The 21,194-nt window shown below is 36.9% G+C and overlaps 1 protein-coding gene across 4 annotated transcripts in view; it reads left to right on the top strand.

Moving 5' to 3' along the window:
- Window positions 1-21,194, top strand: part of LOC119145436 (cadherin-19-like) — a 69,040-nt gene that overhangs the window by 32,192 nt on the left and 15,654 nt on the right. For all 4 annotated transcript variants that reach the window (XM_037381906.1, XM_037381904.1, XM_037381903.1 and 1 more), the window contains 6 exons: window positions 7,420-7,539; window positions 8,187-8,351; window positions 9,340-9,524; window positions 10,761-11,014; window positions 14,062-14,198; window positions 20,761-20,882. In XM_037381906.1, coding sequence (XP_037237803.1) covers window positions 7,420-7,539; window positions 8,187-8,351; window positions 9,340-9,524; window positions 10,761-11,014; window positions 14,062-14,198; window positions 20,761-20,882 — 983 coding nt within the window. The remainder of the gene's footprint in view (window positions 1-7,419; window positions 7,540-8,186; window positions 8,352-9,339; window positions 9,525-10,760; window positions 11,015-14,061; window positions 14,199-20,760; window positions 20,883-21,194) is intronic.

The following is a 21,194-nucleotide window of genomic DNA, read 5'->3' as shown; positions in this document are numbered from 1 at the left end:
AGTTAACATCCTTGACTTTAAATATTTAGGTACTTACATGTATCTAAGTCTTTTTACAGAATCTGAATACATGCTTGGATTGACTATCGAGAGTTGTCTTTCCCATCAGTGATTCAGCCTTGAAATTTGTACTTGTTTAAAAATATAACATTACCATTCAAAATACGTGGAGTACTATAGCCAGTTGATACTGCAAAGATTTGGGACTGACAGATTTCACTACTTTTTCAATCAGTATATGTCCCAGTTTCAGCTGCGATGGAGTTGATTTTCTTCTTAGCGGTGCTGTGTTTTGGATTTGGTGTGAGAACAATGCTGATAGCACACTGATGGTTTTAGTTGTTGCTGGGGAATGTTTATACTAAGTCAGGGACTTTTGGTTCCTTGGACCCTTTCAGTGAGAGGGCTGGGGGTGGGGGGGGGGGTGGGGGCATGGCACGGGAAACTGGGAGGGGACACAGCCAGGACAGCTGACCTGAACTAGCCAAAGGGATATTCCGTACCATATGATATCATGCTGAGTATATAAGCTGGGGAAAGAAGAATGAAGGGGGGAATGACTTTCAGCATTATGGGGTTTGTCTTCCCAAGTAACCGTTACTCGTGATGGAGCCCAGCTTTCCTGGGGATGGCTGAACCCTGCCTGCCGTTGGGAAGTAGTGAATGAATTCCTTGTTTTGCTGTGCTTGTGCATGTGGGTTTTGCTTTACTTATTAAATTGTTTTTATCTCAACCCTGGAGTTTTACGTTACTTTCTGATTCTTGTCTGCATCTCTCTGAGTGAGGGGGGAGTGAGAAAGTGGCTGAGTGGTATTTTGTTGCCAGCTGGAGTTGAACCATAACAGTATAGCATCCTAGTCTCTAGAAAATTTGTCAGTCTATGATTATTGTTACAACCTGTCTGTCAGCTTTTCAAACCTCTATCAATCTGAAAGAGGAGTAGGATGCACATAAACTTTAAAGTCCTCTGACCTCAGCTGGCTCTTTTAAGGACATAAATATAAGCTTGGTTGAACTGAAAAGTACTGAACAGTATCCTTCAGTATACTGTGATTCTACTTAGCGATTAAACAATATGTCTTTATTATACCCTGTGTAATATAAAACATTTTGTACTGCAACTGGTAAAGAATCACATCCACAAGACAGGCACTCAAAATTACCACCCCCACCCTATCCCCTGAGATAGGGTTAATTTCCTTCCTATAAGTAATGGATTCAGAGCAGGAGTGGTATGGAGCTGATGTGGGGCTGATGTGATGACCGCAGTAACACCATGTATGATGCCTGCCTATCTACGTTGCCAACCCTCTTCCCAATTATCACGTTCTCTTTGTTTAGATTAGATTGTGTGAAAGGGACTTCCAATTTCCTAAGCACATAAATGGCAATTTTCTGTCAAGAGGAACACCTTAATTCCTGCACCTCTTCTTTTCCACCTCCACACTTTCAAACAGACCTGTACTAGGATCTGTCATGTATCTGGAAACTTAATACAATAAAAATGAAGCAAAGTCAACACCTGGCAAATATAGGTATACATATATATATCTATGTACATGCACATATGTATACCTAACATGTATACACATACATTTAAATCCTTAAAAAACCCCGAAGTGTGAATGCAGCTGACATAAACAAGCATGTTATAGAAAGTGCTATCTCCAAATAACTATTTTCAAATTCAGAGGAAAACCAAATTCTTACAGAAAGAATCCCAGTAATCTTTTAAATTCAAACCTCTATCTCTTTTGGTTGTCTCTATACCAAATAATATTGAAAAGAAATCCAAATATTGTACTACTTAAAACTGTATGAATTAATGAGGTCATTAATGTAACAGCATCAGTGATCATAAAAAGTAATAAAAACTATGTTTCATTGAGCATTAGCCATTCAACTTTTAGGATAGATTCAGCGAATCTTTCACAGGAAGCTGTAAACTTAATCTTTTTCTGACAGCCTAGATAGCACTTGCAAGAAAAGGATATTCATGCCTGGGGTTTAATCAAAAGTGGGGTGAATATTCTAATTTCTGTCAGGAGGCAGTAGGTCAGCATCAGTACCAGCAAGAGCTACAAAAGGCATCCGTTTAATCAATTTGCTTCCTAGTCGCCCTGCTTATACCACCTTCTACCAGGGAAATCACTTTTGGGTGTATGGTTGTTTCTTCATTGTTACTTTCTTCCATGCAGACAGACATATTTGTCTCAAGACTTCTGCATCTTATCCCTTGGTCTTTCTAACATTATCAGTCACTTATTCAGAGGTTACTTCTAGCCTTTGCATCTTGCTCATTCACTGAAGTTTGGAGAATAGAAGACAGGTGCCTTGTCAAGGACATTTGCATATATTTTTTTTTAATGTTCTCACAGTAATAATGGACATAGTTTATTGTCTAGAATTATCTGGATATTTTTATCTGGGTTTATGCAGATTTACAAATTTACAATTTCTTTCTTTCTTTCTTTCTTTCTTTCTTTCTTTCTTCCTTTCTTTCTTCCTTTCTTTCTTCCTTTCTTTCTTTCTTTCTTTCTTTCTTTCTTTCTTTCTTTCTTTCTTTCTTTCTTTCTTTCTTTCTTTCTTTCTTTCTTTCTTTCTTTCTTTCTTTCTTTCTTTCTTTCTTCCTTTCTTCCTTTCTTCCTTTCTTTCTTCCTTTCTTTTTTCCCCTGTGATAAAGCATTGCTTACAAGAGACTTGGTCCTTATAAAAATGGTTTTAAAATAGCAGATTATTTAGTATGCGTTGATTTATACTCACGCCAACCTGTAACTACTCACAGAAGTATATCAAGAATTGAGTTACGTTTTCCTTCTATTTTATCTTTCTGTCTTAATGATGAGATTCTGTCTTAATGATGGTTATATGGAAAAAAAAAGGAAAAAGTTAAGTAGGGCAGTACTTATGGCCAAAACCAACAGCAGCAATCTTTTCCCATGTACTTGTTTCTCACCTGAAACCATCAACAAGCAGTTGACAGATGAGAAGTTTCAACCTTTATTGACTTGTCTGCTATAAATTGATACCCTAAAACTGAAAGGTTCACCTGCCTTCATCCAGTCTCCTCTGTCATCTATTATATATTTAAATTCCTAAAATACAGTATCACACCAGCATAAGATTAATTAAACTGGAAAAAAAATATTTTGTGATATTCTGGTAAGATTATTAAAAAAACATTCCAATAAAATATAGAAATATATGACATGAAAAAAAAAACAGAAGTAACATCACCTCTCATTTTTTCCGAATGGGTGAAAACCAAAATAAGATCCTTGTGTACTTCCTCTGTCAGACGCAAACTACCTGAAATTGTAAACACAGATCTGCAATCATCCAGTGTATGATATGTGAATCTAAGTCAGTCCTATGGATCTTAAAATGTTTTCTACACTGCTGCTATTTTTGACCTTGCCAGCCCTAATACCATAGCTATTTCAGAGATCATTCTTTCACCTACTTCTTCCACGTAGACACTACAACACTACTGGCACACTGATGTGTATGTCTTTCATATAGCATGTAAGTGGAGTGGTGTATGGTAGTATATACCTTAACAGTGATCAACTCCAACTCATGAAACAGCTGAGCCACACACAATGACACTTCTCTGGGCTTACTTGCTCTGCTTCTCAAAGGGTAAGGACTGCAATTCTGAGGTGAAACCTGTTTCAGTATGCACAGTAAAGCATTCATCCTTGCAAGGAGATTTCTACCTTCCCAGTAGATAGAAACAGTAACCAACTAAAATTTGTATCATTGATACCATAATGTTTCATTATATCAGGGCTTTTCTCTCAGTAAAACAAAACATCCTCTTGCATAATAAGGGATGCAGACCAGAATTATGTGAGTGATGCAGTGCAATAGAGAGGCTTGCCCTTTGATCTGTTTCAGATTTCTCTAGCATCAGTTCAGCTCACTGATGCTAGACCTGGGATCTCCTAGTAATTTCATCACAGAAAACACACTTAGGAAGCATGTTCGATACTTGGGAAAACAGCTCACTGTTAGTGAACATTTTGTCTGGACATAAGAAAGCAATAAAAAATAATTTATAGCCAGCCACTTGCCTCAGAGAATTGCAGAAAAACAGAAATTAAGCACAGATAATTTTGTCTAAAGTTAGGTACAAATATCAATATATATATATATCCTAATGAGTCAACAAATTAGAACACATTTTACTTCTTTCTTAGCTCTCTACTTATCCTCACTACTAAATTTTATTAGGATTTTATATGCAGGTGTCACAGTAAATGAAAAGCCTGTCAGCAAATGGACTTTTCTGAGAACACAGGACTGGTTTTCCCTCAGGCATTTGGTACGATTTTATGTTAAGTGTTTTCCATATAGCTGTTAAACTTGTACAAATACAGTATATCTGATGGAATGGTTAAGAGTTAGATGCAATAATATATCATACTTAATGTTTTTATAGAATTGAAGCTCTAGTTAGAAAAATTAATAACTATTTGTCATATGAAGGCCCTACAGTTTACCTAGTAGCCTGCAGTGTATAAACGGCACCACTATGTTTTGCCCAGGAAGGGTAAAACCAGGGCTGCAGAAATGCAAAGAAAAATCTTATACAGCAATCAGCAAAATGTAGTTTGCCTTAAATAAAGATAATAAAAAGCAAGAAATGTGTAAGCATGTTTACTATCCAGCGTAAGACTTTGCTGTGTACATAAAAAATATGTTTAAGGCTAAACTTTATGTCAACATCACACAGACTCTCATATTCAAAATGATTGTTTGAAAGCTCACAGGCATATTTAGTTAATTTGCCTCTGCTATGATATCCATTTTCACATAAATATTGTGAAACTATATCATAGTATCATAGTTTGACTGTCAATTACATCATGTCATGGCTGCAATGTCAAGAGTTAAGGGTTTGGTGGTTTGTTGTTTTTTGTTTTGGGTTTTTTTGTGTGTTGTTGTTGTTGTTTGTTTGTGGATGGTGGGTCTGTGTTAATGGATTGTTCTACAATATATTATTTGTATCTGATCAACTATACTTCTCCCAAACATGGCGTTACCAAAAATGACTTTTTGGAGTTTCTGAGTACCTAATATTAACATTGTAATTTCTATCACTCAAATACAAATGTCTAGGTAAACAAGATTCCATTCAGTAAACGTCTTGCTATTTTTTGTGATTGGGTTAAATGTATAAAGAAATGCAGGCTTCATAGCAGTGAAAAGTTAAAAATGGAAAAAGTATTCTAAACCTAGGATAATATTTTTCTTCTGTTTATTACATAGTCCATATTTAATGTGGAGGTTCATACAACAATCATGAAATCTTTGGGCTGAAAAAATGTTAAAACCATAGCCCTCTCTTTACATGGTCTCATGCCATCCCATTTTAGAAATAGTCTTCCTTCTGAGAGTGCAGGAGATCTGTTACTGCTTTCCTCCAGGTCAGCTCCCTCTTTACCAGATGCCTCTTACCTTTCTATTGTAGCCAGCAGCTGCATCACACTGAGTACTAGACATATTCCGTGCTTCTGTCCTGCCTTCTGCTAGACTCTGGAAGAGTCAACAGGCAAGCAGAAAAGTTGGCTGGGGCTTAGAGAAGCAGCAAATACTGGCTTAGATTCAACATTTCCTTCTAATGGTTAGAAACTGTGCAGAAAATAAATCTACCTTTAAATGAGTGAGATGCACAAAAGCATTGCAGTCCCATATATGTTGGATCTTATTCCTGATTTATTAAATATGGTGCTGTAAATGAGTCAATTTCGAAATGTAGTCATGGGTACCTCGGTTTAGTAGAAAATGACATTTATAACAGACTACACCTATTGGATTATTCAAAGTTCTTGATCCCTTTCTAACTAGCACTCTTCCCCCCCCCCCCTTTTTTTTTTTTTTCTTTCCCAAGGCAACTACATTCTAGTCATGCTAAATTGTCTTAAAGGATTAATTTCCTGTATTAGTTAGAACAGTTTTCATAGATTGCAGCTGATGAGAAGTTAACAGTTGTGTAGCTGAAGATTTCCTTCACTTTTCAGTCATATTAAAAAAGACTGTTACTTCTGAAGCACATAAGTGCCCTGATTAAATATTAATTTGTCATTTCATCTTTAACGTTTCTCCAGAGGAATAGGGAACAGCATATATGTGTATACTTCTATGCACACATCTAATACACACCTAAAGGTCAGAAGTTTGGTATTGTGGGTATGTTTTGAAGGACATATAACTCTAAAATTGGTGGCAATTAATAACATTTTAGTGTACCTCCACTCTGAGAGAAGACAACATGCATTATGGAATCACTTGAACTGTTGCTGAATAAAATGAGAGAAAATGCAAAAAAATATTTTTTTTTAATAATCAAAATATTTCATTCAGCATATCCTTCTATGAGAAAGCCATCTTCATTTCCATTTAAAAATAAAATTATTGACCTGCTAGAAAATTCAGAAATTAATTTATGTGTTTTAATGGGGATAATTATCAACTTTGAATTTGTCATAAAAAAGGTGTTTCTGTTCTAACTCCTTGCACTCCATCATTTCTTCTTCTTTTCTCCTCCAGCATAACTATACAGCTATATTGGTAAGCAGGTGCAACCATGTGATTGTATGTCAGAAACTTTTAGAAAGTAGTTTGATTTTCTGCTGTTAGTCACAAGTGATATTTGTATTCTTATGCAGAACCTAGATGAGGAAAAAAGACAAAAATAATGATTACGTTACAAAGTGATGCTACTGTGAATATTTTCTTTCAAAGGACAATCATCACTGACGGAGCTTGTGAGATTGCTGTCAATCTTGTATCTAGGATATAACCGCCTTCCAGCCAGAAATGAAATCAAGCTCTGCAGACTGATTCTGCTGTGTCTTTGCACTGGGGATTTTGCCGTCACTCTTGCACTAGGACAGTCTCATTAAAGACTCAAAGAGAAAAAAAAAATTATCAGAGCCTTGTTATACTTTGTGGCTGCTTTGTTTGCTAACACTTAATTTCTTTATCACCAGCGGGCCTACTGCTGATAAAGTGGCTGTGTTTTATTATTCCCATGGGAAACTTCCATAAAATACTTTGAAGAACATACAAGAGAAGGAGAAAAAAAGTTTGTTATACTCCATTCATGTGTCAGAAATTAGGGGAAAAGGCATCAGACATGTAGAATTTTAAACAGTATAAATATAGTTCTGAAAAGTCTTACACTATTTATTTTTATTTTAATTGAAAGTCTGAATGCAGCAAGAATAGTTTCTGAGGAAATATTTTCCCTTTTTAATGACAAATTTTAGAAGTGCTGTCTGCTCCTGTAAATTTTCAGGACTGCTTGCTAATATAACTGGTATGTTAAAAGGTTTTTAAAGAGTTTATGCTTTTATGTGGTAATTTATATAAGAAGAAAATAAACATAGTCTATTTCATTTTTTCCTTGAGGTACGTCAGTTACACAGGTAACAGCTACAGATGGTGATGACCCTTCTTATGGGAATAGTGCCCGTCTGCTTTACAGTCTCATTCAGGGACAGCCTTATTTCTCTGTGGAGCCAAAGACAGGTACTACAAATGATCTTGTAAATTGAAAACATTCATAAACTAACATAAAATGGATGCAAGCAAAAATGTCTGCATTCATTTCAACACAAAGATCAACTGATATCACCCTACACTTGTATAACTTTGCATAGTTCTTAGAGTGAAAAAAAAAACAGCCAAAACTTTCTTTCCCATAGGAAGCTGAAATTCTTTATCTCTAGAGAATCAACAATGTATTTAACAAATTATCTTGCTAAAGAGAAGAGCTGGATTCTGACTACCCTATACAACAAATGGATGTGGGACCACTTCTGGGTTAACATCTCTGACTCATTGTGTGACATTACTATCTCTATGTTGGAAAAAACACAGATATGTGACATCTGTCCAAAGTCCCGATTTCTGGGGAAGAAAGCTGGTTATAATGGGAGAGGAGATATATGGTGTGTTCTGTTCGCCAGAAGTCTAGGTATGCATATGGATCTGTCATACAGCATAGATGTTACCACTAGTACTAATTCCCAGTATTAGGACAGTTATGCTGTGCATGGTCTCAAATGTAAGTTCATAACTGTGTCCAATGATGCATTTTATACCCATATTATATGGTCACATGTTGGAAAAACTGAGACTATTATATGTTATTACATGATACTTTTCTTTTTTAGGGGTCATCAGAATGGCTTCCCAAATGGATAGAGAAACAAAAGATCAGTATTTGGTCATCATTCAAGCCAAAGATATGGTTGGGCAAGCAGGGGCATTTTCAGCAACAGCCACTGTTACCATCAACCTCTCTGACATCAATGACAATCCACCTAAATTTCAACAGCGTGAGTATAGGCTACTTATACTAGTTGAAGCTTTGAGGAAATTTAGATATACTGGAACTCCATTAAGTTCACTGTTCGAGACAGGTCTGTGCTTTGACGTCATCATACAGTTTTAAATAAAAATTAAATTTAAAAAATCCCACACAAAATCTCAAAAGTAAAGAGGAAAAGAAAACCTATCATTACAGAAGACCTCAAGCCTGGTGTGTTTATAACTAGGCTTTGGAAGCAAATGACTTACCAAATTATTTTCCATATAGTTTGCTGTACCTAAGCCTAAAATCTGGACAACGGGATATTTAGTACCATTTTCACTCAGCTTCTTTCTTTTTATCCTCTCTTCATTCTTTGCTTACAGATACTGTAAACCTTTTGGCAAATGATGTGACCTTCTCTGTCCAGGGAGTTTCTAGCAGACATGGGAGCTGCTAGCTGGTCTGTCAGGAAGAACTAATGAAATGCAGTTGGAAAGTGTTGCCCTCCACTGCTTTTTCACCCTGTTGGTTCATAGAATCATAGAAGAGAATCAAAGAATAGTTTGGGTTGGAAGGGACCTTTAAAGGTCATCTAGTCCAATGCCCCTGCAGTGAGAAGGGGCATCTTCAACTAGATCAGGTTGCTTAGAGCCCCATCCAGCTTGACCTTGAATGTTTCCAGGGACAGGGCAACCTGTTCCAGTGATTCACCACCATAACGGTAAAAAATGTCTTCCTTGTATCTAGTCTAAATCTACCCTCTTTTAGTTTAAAACCATTACCCCTTGTCCCTAGCTCTTTACTTACTGCTAAAGTGGGTTGAGAGAGGAGGACTCATGAGTGGAAAGGTTGTTGTCCTCTGCCTCCAAGATCTATCCATTGATGGATTAGATCCGTTGCTCTAATAAAAGCAGGGAGCTTTTCCGAACTTTCTGAAAGCCTCAGGCCATCATAGCTACAGCAGCTGTTAACCATGACAGATCACTAACCTGTGCCAGTATTTGTTTCTTTAGGAATCTACTATATGAGTGTCTCTGAAGAGGCTCCTGTGGGCACTACTGTAGGCAAGGTCTTTGCAGAAGACAGCGACATAGGGGAGAATGCAGCCATGAACTATTTCATTGAAGGAGATACTTCGGATGTTTTTGACATGATTACTAACAATGAGACTCAAGAAGGAATTATCTTACTAAAAAAGGTGAGATCTCAGAAACCTTCTAAAAAATCTCTAAGTACTGTAAAGAACCCCCTCAAGCAACCTGGATGTTTTAAAAAGGCCTATTGCTTTGTATTCTACTATGTTTTCTTTCTTCAGTCTTCATGATTCGATTGGGATATTATGGGGATAAAATGAAACATGCTTTTCTTTCTGAATTACTGAATTCAAATTACTGCTGAATACAATAGTGGCAGTCAAAATATTTTTATGTTATTCCTAGCTGTGCAACACAGTGTATCCCATTGTGAAAGAATGGTCTATCTCTTCTGTGCATCTTTTGTAAATTCTTTATCGATAAATTGTACACAATATTTCTTTACTTCCAACACCTCCTTTTAAACTTAACTGAAGCTAGAGTATATTAAAGTACTAGATAGACAGTGGAGTTTTTGTCATGATATAGCTTTGAAAAGACACTAAATACACTCAAAAAGATACCAGTTTATGAATTAAGATATTTAAGAGGCTTTGATACTGTGTGATTTATTTTGGAATTTCCAGGTCATCATATGAACTGATAATAGGTTTTGATATTTTAGTGAAACCCAGGACCCTGAAGAACTGAACACTATAAATTTGGTGGATTTGGTTTTGTGGTTTTGGTTTGTTTGGTTGTTGGTTTTTTTGGGGTTTTTTCCCCTTTTTGGATTTATTACAATTCAGGAAAGTATTTATTTAGGTTTTGTTTGCTTGTGTTTTTTTTTTTTTTTTTTTTTTTTCATTACAGAAGAAAATTACTATCTAAAATAGTAATGTAAATATGTGTTTATCAAACACTCATTGTTGCCTTCTGGAATATATTTCCTTTAGATAATACATTTTAAGATACTCAGTTTAACCCCTACAAATTAACTGATTCACATTGTTTATGTAAGAGTAAAGAATAGTGTTCACTAGGTTACACCTATGCTGGAAATAAAAGTATTAAGAGAAGAAATTGGTTTTTTAGGGGTGACATTCTACAGGAAGATTTCTTTTGCGGTGTTATTTAACTGTAACATTAAACCCAGTCTACATATGAAAGCAAACAGTGGCTTAGCATAGCTTCATTTTAAAGTGTTTTTAACATAAAAAAGAAATTTTAGAAGTAACTATTTCTGAAACATTCCTAAAAGAAGGGTAGCACTGTTTTATCTTTAATCTCACACCACCTATTCGATTATATTTAGTTCAAATATGAAACAAGAAATATTCCACATGTCTCTTTCTTAACAGAGAGTGGATTATGAGAGCAAGAGGAGATACAGTATTCAAGCAAAAGTTGTAAACAGGTACATTGATGAGCGTTTTTTGAAAGAAGGACCATTTGAAGACAAAACCATTGTCAAAATCATTGTGGAAGATGCTGATGAACCTCCGGTTTTCACCTTGGAGAACTATGTGATGGAGATCATTGAAGGGGCCGTGAGTGGTTCAGTGGTGGGCGTCGTAACTGCTAGAGATCCAGATGATGCTAACTGCCCAGTCAGGTACTTAACTTAAAATGTGGACAGGCCTCAAATATAGATGTAGCTGGCATTTCCAAAGGCTATTTCTGTTCCTTTCCTTGGCTCATGATTACAGTTAACCATGCTTTCATTGTCATAGCCTAAGTTATTCTGCGTCTAGTGGCTTAATACCAGTAGGCAGCTATGAACCACACAGCCCCTCACTCATTCCCTCACCCATTGGGATGCAGGAGAGAATCACAGATAAAAGTGTGAAAACTCATGTGCTGAGATGAATACAGTTTAATAATTAAAAAAAGAACAAAGAAAACAACAAAGACAAAAAAAACCACAAAACCCAACACCCAAACCAAACAGAAACCACAACAAAAGCCCAAGAAAAACAAATTATGTAACCCCCCCAGAACGATTGCTCACTGTCAGCCAGCAGATACCCAGTCTGTCCCCAGTGAACAGCACCCTCTCCCAGCTTTACTGCTGAGCATGATGTCATACAATATGGAATGTCCCTTTGGTCAGTTAGTGTCACCTGTCCCGGCTGTGTCCCCTCCCAATGGCTTGTGCCCCGCCACCTGCTCGCTGGTGGGGTGAGAAGCAGAAAAGCCCTTGGCTCTGTGTAAGCACTGTTCAGCAATAACTAAAACATCCTTGTGTTATCAACATTGTTTTCATCACAAATCCAAAACATACCCTCATCCAACCTACTATGCAGAAAATTAACTCTATCCCAGCCAAAACCAATAAGTAGAGTAAATCCTGACCCCTATCCCAAAGTCTCAATAAATGAGCATTTTTGTGCACCTTTGCAATAATTCTGATATGGGGTAATGTTTTAATCGGTGGCTTGGAAGAGGCTGTGCATAGCAGCAGAGGTAGGGTACCACAGCCAAAGCTGTAAGTGTCTGGAGGTGTTCCAGTCTGTTCCAAATAACTTCTGGAGATATGGAGAGATGGATTCATTGCTAGGAGGGAGACACAGAACAACTCCACTGGCATTTGCTCATTTCAGCATGACCAAAACCTACATCCACCACAACTGCCTCACAGAGATACTATATAAAAAGAGTCTCTCAGTCTTTCAATTTTGCAGAATAATTTTTCTGTCTCTTAAGGGAAAAAACAGGTAATTAATCTTTAACATAGGGTTTATAATTAAAATGGCTTCTCAAGTTATTTGACGTCACTGTGCACTGTACAATTTAGACAGGCTAGGATACATGGAAAAATGGATGATTCACAAAATACTTTATGGTGTGTATATTCCTAATAGCAGAAATATATGTGTGTGTCTATCTATCTACCTACCTACCTATAGTTCGGTCTTCAGAAGTTTGGTCAATGCAAATCATTTGTTATGATTTTACATTAATTTTCTTTTATTTACTAAGCTATTTAAAGGTTAAATTAAACAAAAATAAAACCAAAATATATATGTACACACACACACACACACACACACACACAAAAAGGAGGGGTGGGGGTAGTCTTGTTTATTTAGAGGACTGCAATTTCTCCTGCAAAACATTTAAACATAGTGCATATATATCTGACTTCTTAGTTTGAAATAGTTTGATGGAACTTGCTGAATGTCTGTGTAGTCCCAAAACAGTGGTGCATATATTGCATCACTGAGTTTTTTAAAAATAGACTATGTCACTTCTAATGTAAAGATAAATTTGTTGGGTAAGTACCATGCATATGAATCTCATTTTGAGACCATTGCTACCGTAAATGACAGCAGTTGCTTATAATACAGAAAACCAGCTGTGCTGCCTTGTGGATGCCAATCATCAAACAAACAAAGTAAAAAAGACATGAACAAATTTTCACTACATCAATAATAACAAACAACTAAAAATATCCAACATGTTTTTTTTGAAAATTATCTATAAAAAATCAGAATACCAAATACACCCCAAACAAAAAATATCAATGTCAGAAAACCCTAAACAAGCATTGGATACAGATGATGAGGAATACTCACATTAAAAAAATAAAATAAAATAATTGAATTGTAAATCCCTAAAATAGAAGTTTATAAACGTCAGATCTTTGGCTCATGAGAAGAACTTTCACGGACTGTTTTGCTGGCTTCCTGATTTATCCTCTTGCTGATCTTCAAAACAGACAAAAGGTAACTATAAATAACGAGTTAGAGAGTCATCCAACCTTTGGCATATATTCTGATCAGGAGTCCTAAGTGTCAACAGGAGATAGAAAGACTTTGTCAAGCACAATTAAAGGTACAATAAAAGAGGGAATAGTTGCATGTGGGAATTCCAAATGGGAGTGGTAAGAACTTTCAACTTTTCAAACAGGTTTTACTTCCATGAAACAGACACTGCTAGGAACTGTGACATGCAGTCTTTTTTTGTATGTCATGAAAAACATTAGTAAATACCCTTTCCTTCTGAACCAGTATCTTTGGTGTCTTATTCAGTCTCTCTCTGGCCTGTGACCATTGGTTAGATTTAACTATTTAAATGGTATGTATGTATGTATGGACATAGCATCCGGAGCCTTTTCAGTGAAGAGTTAGGAACACTGGACTCGTTTGCAATCATGTCCTGCATTAGGATTTTGTACCCTGCCTAGGTGTCACCTCATTACAGATAGTTGTCTGCCTTTCTTTATAATGTCTGCTCCTTTGGCATCAAAGCATGTCAGCAATGATAAAATAGATTTGCCATTATACCTCCACTTAGCTGTTACTATTATTCATCTCACAAGTGGCACTTATGCTTTTTCTTTTCAACGAAGTCATTCACCTGCTGTGAGCCTGACTTAAAAGTAAGAATGAATAATGCATTTCAGATTCAGTTCGCATTAATATAGATCTGAGATATATTTAGTTTTATAAAAAGAAGAACTTTGATCTTGGCAGCAGTGAATTTTAAATGTTTATAAGCGTACATTTTTCATGATTTCTGAGTTTTCTGAGCACACATTTGTATGTATATATGCACAGCTCTGTTTTCTCAACTGACAATAGCTTTCTATGTCCTTGCTTTGATGGAACATTTCAGTATTAGGGAACCTCTTTACTTTTTTTTTTTTTTTTGGTTCAGGTACTCTATTGTCCACATCAAGCATTTAAAGAGATTGTTCAGCATCAATGAGCACAATGGAACAATCATTACAACTAAACCTCTGGACCGAGAGAGAGCTTCTTGGCACAACATAACTGTTACAGCCACAGAAACAAGTGAGTAAGAAATTTAAGGAATGCTGTGTTTTATATACTGTGAACTGTAATTATCCTCTGAATACACCTTCTTTTAAGTGGAGAATACATGCTTCTTTTTCATTATATTACAGTTGCTTGCTATGTTAAGGAACATTATTAAAATGATTACTTAAACAGAAGTGGAATGTATTTGAACTCCAAGGTCCTGTGCTTTTTCATAAAAGATGACCTTATAAAAAAGAAAGGGAACTGTAATAAGATCGAGACTGTAACGCTTTCAAGTTACACTGAAGCATATGAATTTCTCCTGCAGTGCAAGATCTTATGTTAAATTAGACCCTGGTTAATTTCACACCAGATTTTTGACTAGTGTGAAATTAGCCAGTGTTTAATTTAACACCAGTCAGAAACTTTGGCTCTAATTGTGAATTTAGACCTAAATCAGCTAGACTTCTTTTCAGTGACAATTAAATCTGTGAAGCATCCTTTGTATAGATTTCACCTGTCAGTTTTGTTTGAAAGTCAAATGCAAATTGCCTCTGTTTGTGCTTTTGGTGATCTGGTTACCCTAAGTCTGGGACAACACTTTAGAAAAATAACAGCTACAGATTTATAACGTAGTTTAACAAGATTATTGGGATACTGTTTAAAAACTAATTACATCCATCCTCAGGAAGGAGGAAAAACATATGGAACTAGAGTCCAAACAATAAATCAGACAGGTTTTGCCAAATATTTTCAGCATGTTTTTGGATCCTGAATCTCAGTTACATGTTATTGATTGCTAAGACTACTTTAAACACATATTCATAAATTTCACTGTTCCCAAAAGGGAGCGAGGGAGCATTCCCTGTATATATGTAGAATATTACTGCTAGAAGTGTAATGCAGGATAGTCAGTAGCCATTTTCGTTGAAGTCTTTAATTTGTCTTTGGGAATTCATAGCATTATCTTCCTTTTCAGCTTCTCTGTGCCTTTTAAAACATGAATGTATTTTACTTTTCATGTTGTTGGGCAGCTGGCAGGTGTTGATCTCTGGCATACTTTTGTCATGTCATGTCATGTCATGAATGGCACTATAGAAACACAGCAGGATGACTTTGGTCTGGACTTTTCTGTTTAGTTAAACAATAAAATAGGAAAGAACCAAATGGTATAAGTGAATAAGTGTCTCCTGCAGCAAAAGAAAGTGAGCCTTTCACAGTAATGAAAGTTATTGTAGGGAAACCGAGCCCTTATGATCTTCATAGGCTTATTCTTTATTTCTTTAATGATGATAAGGTCACTGTCTATAACACTGTATTCAAAAGCATTGAAGTTAGGTCACTTTATCTGAGCATACCTGAAATGATTTATATCATGGACTAGTAGCATTTTATTCCTTCAAATATAATCATAACATACACTGTGTGAATGAGACATTTGGTGGATGACATTGTGGCTCCACTGAAGCCAAATCAAAATGCCATTACAGTTCATCCACACAAGATATTTGCTGCAGCTGAGACAGATACTGAAACTGCATTAAAACAGCAACCTCCCCTGGGGCCTATTGATGTCCTGGCATTTGTACAGGACACAAGACTTTTGCCTCCATTGCAATGACAGGGATCAGGAATTAGTAAGAGGAGATTGCCTCTGTTATTGCAGACTTGTGGTGTGGATCATCCTATCCTCACAACTTTGAGATAGCATATTTTAAAGGTATGCAGAATTAGATCTAATTCATTGGAACTTAAACGTAAGCAGTCAGAACCTGCAATCTGTTGAGTCTTATTCCACTTAATGCCTAAGATGTTTCTAGCTCAAGAGAAATCAAAGGTCCTTTAATCAGTTTTTACTAGGTTATAGTTAGCTTCTGCTTTGTACAAGGCTGAAGCGTAAACATCATTCTAACCGTACATGAGAGCAAGAAATCCTTAAGTCATCAGCTTTACTTAACACTGATTTACTGAGTCGGATGATAATTGACTGACAATTAATTAATTTAGAAGAAGAGTATCTGTTTCAGCTTTCTCTCTACTGAACTATAGATGATTAACAAAAATTCCCCGTGACAGCAACTAACTTGAGCTTACTTTGATCCTCATTTCTCTGTACACTCATTGGAAAAGTGCACTATCAGTCATAAGCAAACTTACTTACCCTCAAGAGACAACAGTAGTTTTCCCACTGGGTCTTGCAGATGTCCTTTCATAGTGGATTCCAGACCTACTACAGGACTTACAGCTCTTTGAAGATTTCAGTTATCGATCATATAATTAATTCAATGCCTAATTGTCACCCTACTTTGGTCATACATACTTTTGTTGACAGACTTATTTTTAGATTAGTCCTTTTAAAAAAAGAAAAAAAAATCATCAATTTCCTTTAGCAAGTAAATAAATTTGCTTTAGCCTAATTTATAATTAATAATTACTAGTGTTAGTATTGTTATTACTGTTGTTATTATTATTATTAAACATTTCCTTTTACTGGCTGATGACAATGCTAAGCTTTCTTTAATCCCATGCAAGTACTGAGTTCTAATTTGTCTCTAGAGATGGTCACTTTTTTTCTTTTCACCCAGCTCCATAATGAGCAAGTTACTAATTTTCTCCATAGTAATTAAAGCATCAACTTCATTTTCACACTGATCCAACCTATTGCACTTGATATTCTGTTCTCTCAGACCTTGTTTTTCAAGTTCTGATCTCTCTCATGGAGATTATAACAAAGAAATTTTCTGCTCATTGAAAGATATTTAGCTTAGTGTAGGATATGAATACAATAGCTGTATTAAAATTCTGACAACTCTTTTCCCGCGTAAGGGATAAAAGACTAAGTAAGTGTTACCTACCATCTTCCCCAATTGCAACCGAAGGAGTCACTCTGCTTCACCCAAAATCTTCATTAGATATTTACCACACACTGATTCCAGGATTGGTTTTGTATGTGTTTCTCCTTCCCTAAAAACCCTACCTGTAATATCACAAAATTTAGAAACTTCCCAGTAACAAAGAAGGAGGGGTATTTAGTGAAAGAAAATAGATGTGAATGACAGCTCTAGGCTGAAAGGTACTATCTAAAAGTTTGTGCAAGCAAAAAGGTAGGCTTTAAAGAAAATATAGTATCCATGACTCTTATGAACAAGCAAGTCAGGAGTAAGCCAAGGTATCTGGGTCCTTCCTTTGTATGCCACTTTGTACGTGACTGAAGCCACCAAGGGTACTTCCAGCCTCCTAATAAATGTGATAGTTTTCCTTTCAATACCAAGCCAGCCAGATATCTGCCCTATACATCCAGTTCTGTCTTAAGTAAAAGAGGTTAAGTCTGTCCTACAATCTTGGTATTATTTCTAAAAGGGATGTGTGCTACATTTTATGTGTATTTAAAAAATAAGCAAGCACTATTTCATTGCCTATTGTATTATTATGGATGTTGGGATTCAATAAGAGCAATGTTGTCTCACAAAAGAGTATTTTTGAGATGACTCTGAAAGATCATAAGCTTTGGTAAATTAGCACATCTCTAATGATTTCACAGAAGGAACAGCAACGTGAAACTGCTGAGTATCTAGCCCTTTATCTCTGTAGCAGTTGCTTTTTGCTGCCATTTCCTTTGGCAAAAGACTCAAAGCCATCAGCACAGATTTCATAAGATCCAAGAAAACAAATGTTTGCTCCAAGCATCTAGTGAATTATACATTAGAAAAGCAATGCAATAACCAACCAAACCCATATAGTTTGAAGTGAGGCAGAAAGGAGTTCATTTTATTTTCTTCTTAAAGGTCCATTTGACTAATTTAAGAAAATGCCTTAAAAACTTCTGAACAGGTCAGAAGCAGTGACACTAGCATTCATCATGAGGCATATTTTAAATATAATAAATATTCTTGTGATTGACAAACTGGTTTTGACAGAGCAGATTGAGATACTGATAGATATTTAAGTTGATAGATATTTAGTTTTCCTGGAATGTCTTAAGATTATTTTATTAACTGGAAAAATGTCTTCCTTATGGTCCTTAGCCAACAACATGTCCAAGCTAATATGAGTGTTACTATTGCAGTGAAACATCTTGCCTACTAAACTAACAAATTAGATTGTGGGGAAGGCAGACATTTCTCAGAGCTGTGCTCTGTAAATGTGAATTCAATGCACTGACAGGCAAAGGACTTCCAAGAGGTATTCTGTATACAATGATAGCATCATCTACAATGGAAAAGACCTTTAAGATCATCAAGTCCAACCATAAAACTAGCATTGCCAAATACACCACTAAACCATGTCCTTAAGTGCCACATCTACACATTTTTTAAATACCTTCAGGGATGGTGACTCAAGCAGCTCCCTGGGCAGCCTGTTCCAATGCTTCACCACTCTTTCAGTGAAGAAATTTTTCCTAATATCTAATCTAAATGTCCCCTGGTGCAACTTGAGGCTGTTTTCTCTTTTCCTATCATTTGTTATTTGGGAAAACAGACCTACCCCCACCTGCCTACAACAGGTAGTTGCAGAGAGCAATAATGTCTCCCCATGAGCCTTCTTTTTCTCCAAGCTAAACAACCCCAGTTCCCTCAGCCACTCCTCACAAGACCTGCGCTCCAGACCCTTCACCAGCTTCATTGCCCTTCTCTGGACACGCTCCAGCACCTCAGAGTCCCTCTTGCAGTGAGGGACCCTAACTGAACACAGTATTTGAGGTGCGGCCTCACCAGTGCCGAGTACAGGGGGACAATCACTTCCCTAGTCCTGCTGGCCACACTGTTTGGGATACAAGCCAGGATGCTGTTGGTCTTCTTGGCCACCTGGGCACACTGCTGGCTCATGTTCAGCTGGATGTCAACCAGCGCTCCCAGGTCCTTTTCTACCAGGCAGCTTTCCAGCCACTCTTCCCCAAGCTTTTAGCTTTGCATGGGGTTTTTGTGACCCAAGTGTAGGACTGGCACAGGCACACACACCACTCTCCAGGTTCACAAGGACACACACCCCCTTCAGTACCTGTGTGGACCCTCTATCTGTCCAGCACCCCTGCCCAGACCCCAGGCCCTCTTATCAACTTTGTGGGTCCCCAGCTCACCAACTAGTGCATGCTTGATGCTTGCTTGCAAACCCACAGCACTCACGCACTTGTCTCTTGTGCACCCTACATTCACAAATCCCCCCTGAGCATACCAGCATGGACCCCTCTGAGCACCTGGCCTGGACCAAAGGACCCCCTACTAAATGTTGAGTCCAGCTTAAAGTTTGCTAGCAAAAACACACACACACTCCATGCACACTGTTTGGGGAAGATACAGATATTCTTTCCTTGCACCTCCCTGTCACTCCAGTAGCTGGCACCACGGGCCAGGGGCATCCATACCCCCATCTGACTCCAGATGCTGGCACCAATTTTCACTCACACTTATGCAGGTGTCGGCAGTATCTGGCACTTAGTCCCTGCGGCACACATACACAGTGGCAGAGTGAGATTATGCAGAGAGATAGTTAAGAAAAGATTTAATAGGAAGAAATAAGACATTAGGACTGACTGGTAATCAGGTGCAGGCCTTAGCCAGACAAGTATACTGGCTGGTTCCATTTTCCATGTAACCAGCCCCTTTTACATCCCTTTCTGTATGTCCCTCTCTGTTTCTCCCTGCATGTTCTCCATGGGTCTGTACAGCTCCGTTGATTCCTGTGCCTTTCCGGGTCTGAGGTCCCTCTGGTTTACAGTCTTATCAGTTGCAAAGTCCAGGCTGACCTCCTGGAACTGTTGCCCTGTGGTTTCTGAATAGCCCATCAATTATCGTGAGGTTTGTTTATTGCCATAGTCTCTGTTTGCTTTTTTAGAGTCTGTGTCTTGGTATATTTTGTGACTGTTTTCCCCTTTTTCTCCCTTGGTTTCCCAGCTGACAAGGTCCCTGGTCTGATAACCTCGCAGGGATAAGCATTCTTACACTTTCACTTGCCCCCATCAATTAGTGTGTTTTACCAGGTTTGGCTCTCATTACCCCCTCCCTTATTTTTCCCCAAAGTTTGTGTCCTTTATGTTCTTGTTTATGGCTTCCTGCTTTTCTTATTAACTCTTGTTGCAATTGAGTAAGGTCCTTGACCAGATACTGTTAGAGGTGCAGACACTCTTCCTCCATATAACCTTCCACATGTCTAGTGTTGTTCTGCAATATAGTAAATCAGTCTGCATGAACAAAACCTCATTTAATTTCTCCAGATCAGATTTTATTTTTTACATTTAGATCAGTTTCTGACTTGGTAAGTGAAAGACTGAACAAATCCAAAATTTTACATGAAATAACCTTACATATTGCAAGATATACTATTATAATGTAACATGATGGATTGGTGAAGAAAAAAAACCCAAAACCCCACCACCTTTTGTAAACAGAACCCCAGAAAAGAAAGAGAATGCCATTTTTTTTATGTATTGGATGTATTTGAACTCATTAAAAAGAATTAGTATAAAATGTGCCTGTAGGTCTCAGTGACTATGTTCTTCTCTGTAGAATATACTTACATTTTTCTAATGTCTACAGTACTTTAAAATATGTAGTAGATTATTTATAACTTTTGATTTCTGTCTTTTTTTAACTATTAGGAAATCCTGAAAAAATTTCAGAAGCAAATGTGTATATCCAAGTTCTCGATGTTAATGATTATGCACCAGAATTCCCTAAATATTATGAAACATTTGTTTGTGAAAATGCGGTTCCTGGCCAGGTAAGGTGAAGGGGTTAGCCACCCGTTTTCTCATTACAATGAAGATTTGGCCTGATATGTTACTATTCCCTTTACTATTGATTATTTCAGTACTGTGAGCACAGGCTGTATTTTGTCTATTTCCAAAATTAGTTCTGTTGCTATATGTATAGTTTTAGATTTAAATTTTGGAAGACTGATGTGTATTTTTCCTCCCTTAAAAAAAATCAGTATATCTCATTCATCTGTAAAAACAGGTAACACAAGTACAGACAGAAACTTCTAAAGAAAACGTAAGGCACAGATTTGTTTCATGCTAATGTCACAGATGTA

Source organism: Falco rusticolus, chromosome 3 (assembly GCF_015220075.1).
Source record: "Falco rusticolus isolate bFalRus1 chromosome 3, bFalRus1.pri, whole genome shotgun sequence".
Lineage (NCBI taxonomy): Eukaryota > Metazoa > Chordata > Aves > Falconiformes > Falconidae > Falco > Falco rusticolus.
The sequence above is the reverse complement of the archived record's forward strand: the minus strand, read 5'-3'. Positions and strand labels throughout refer to the sequence as shown.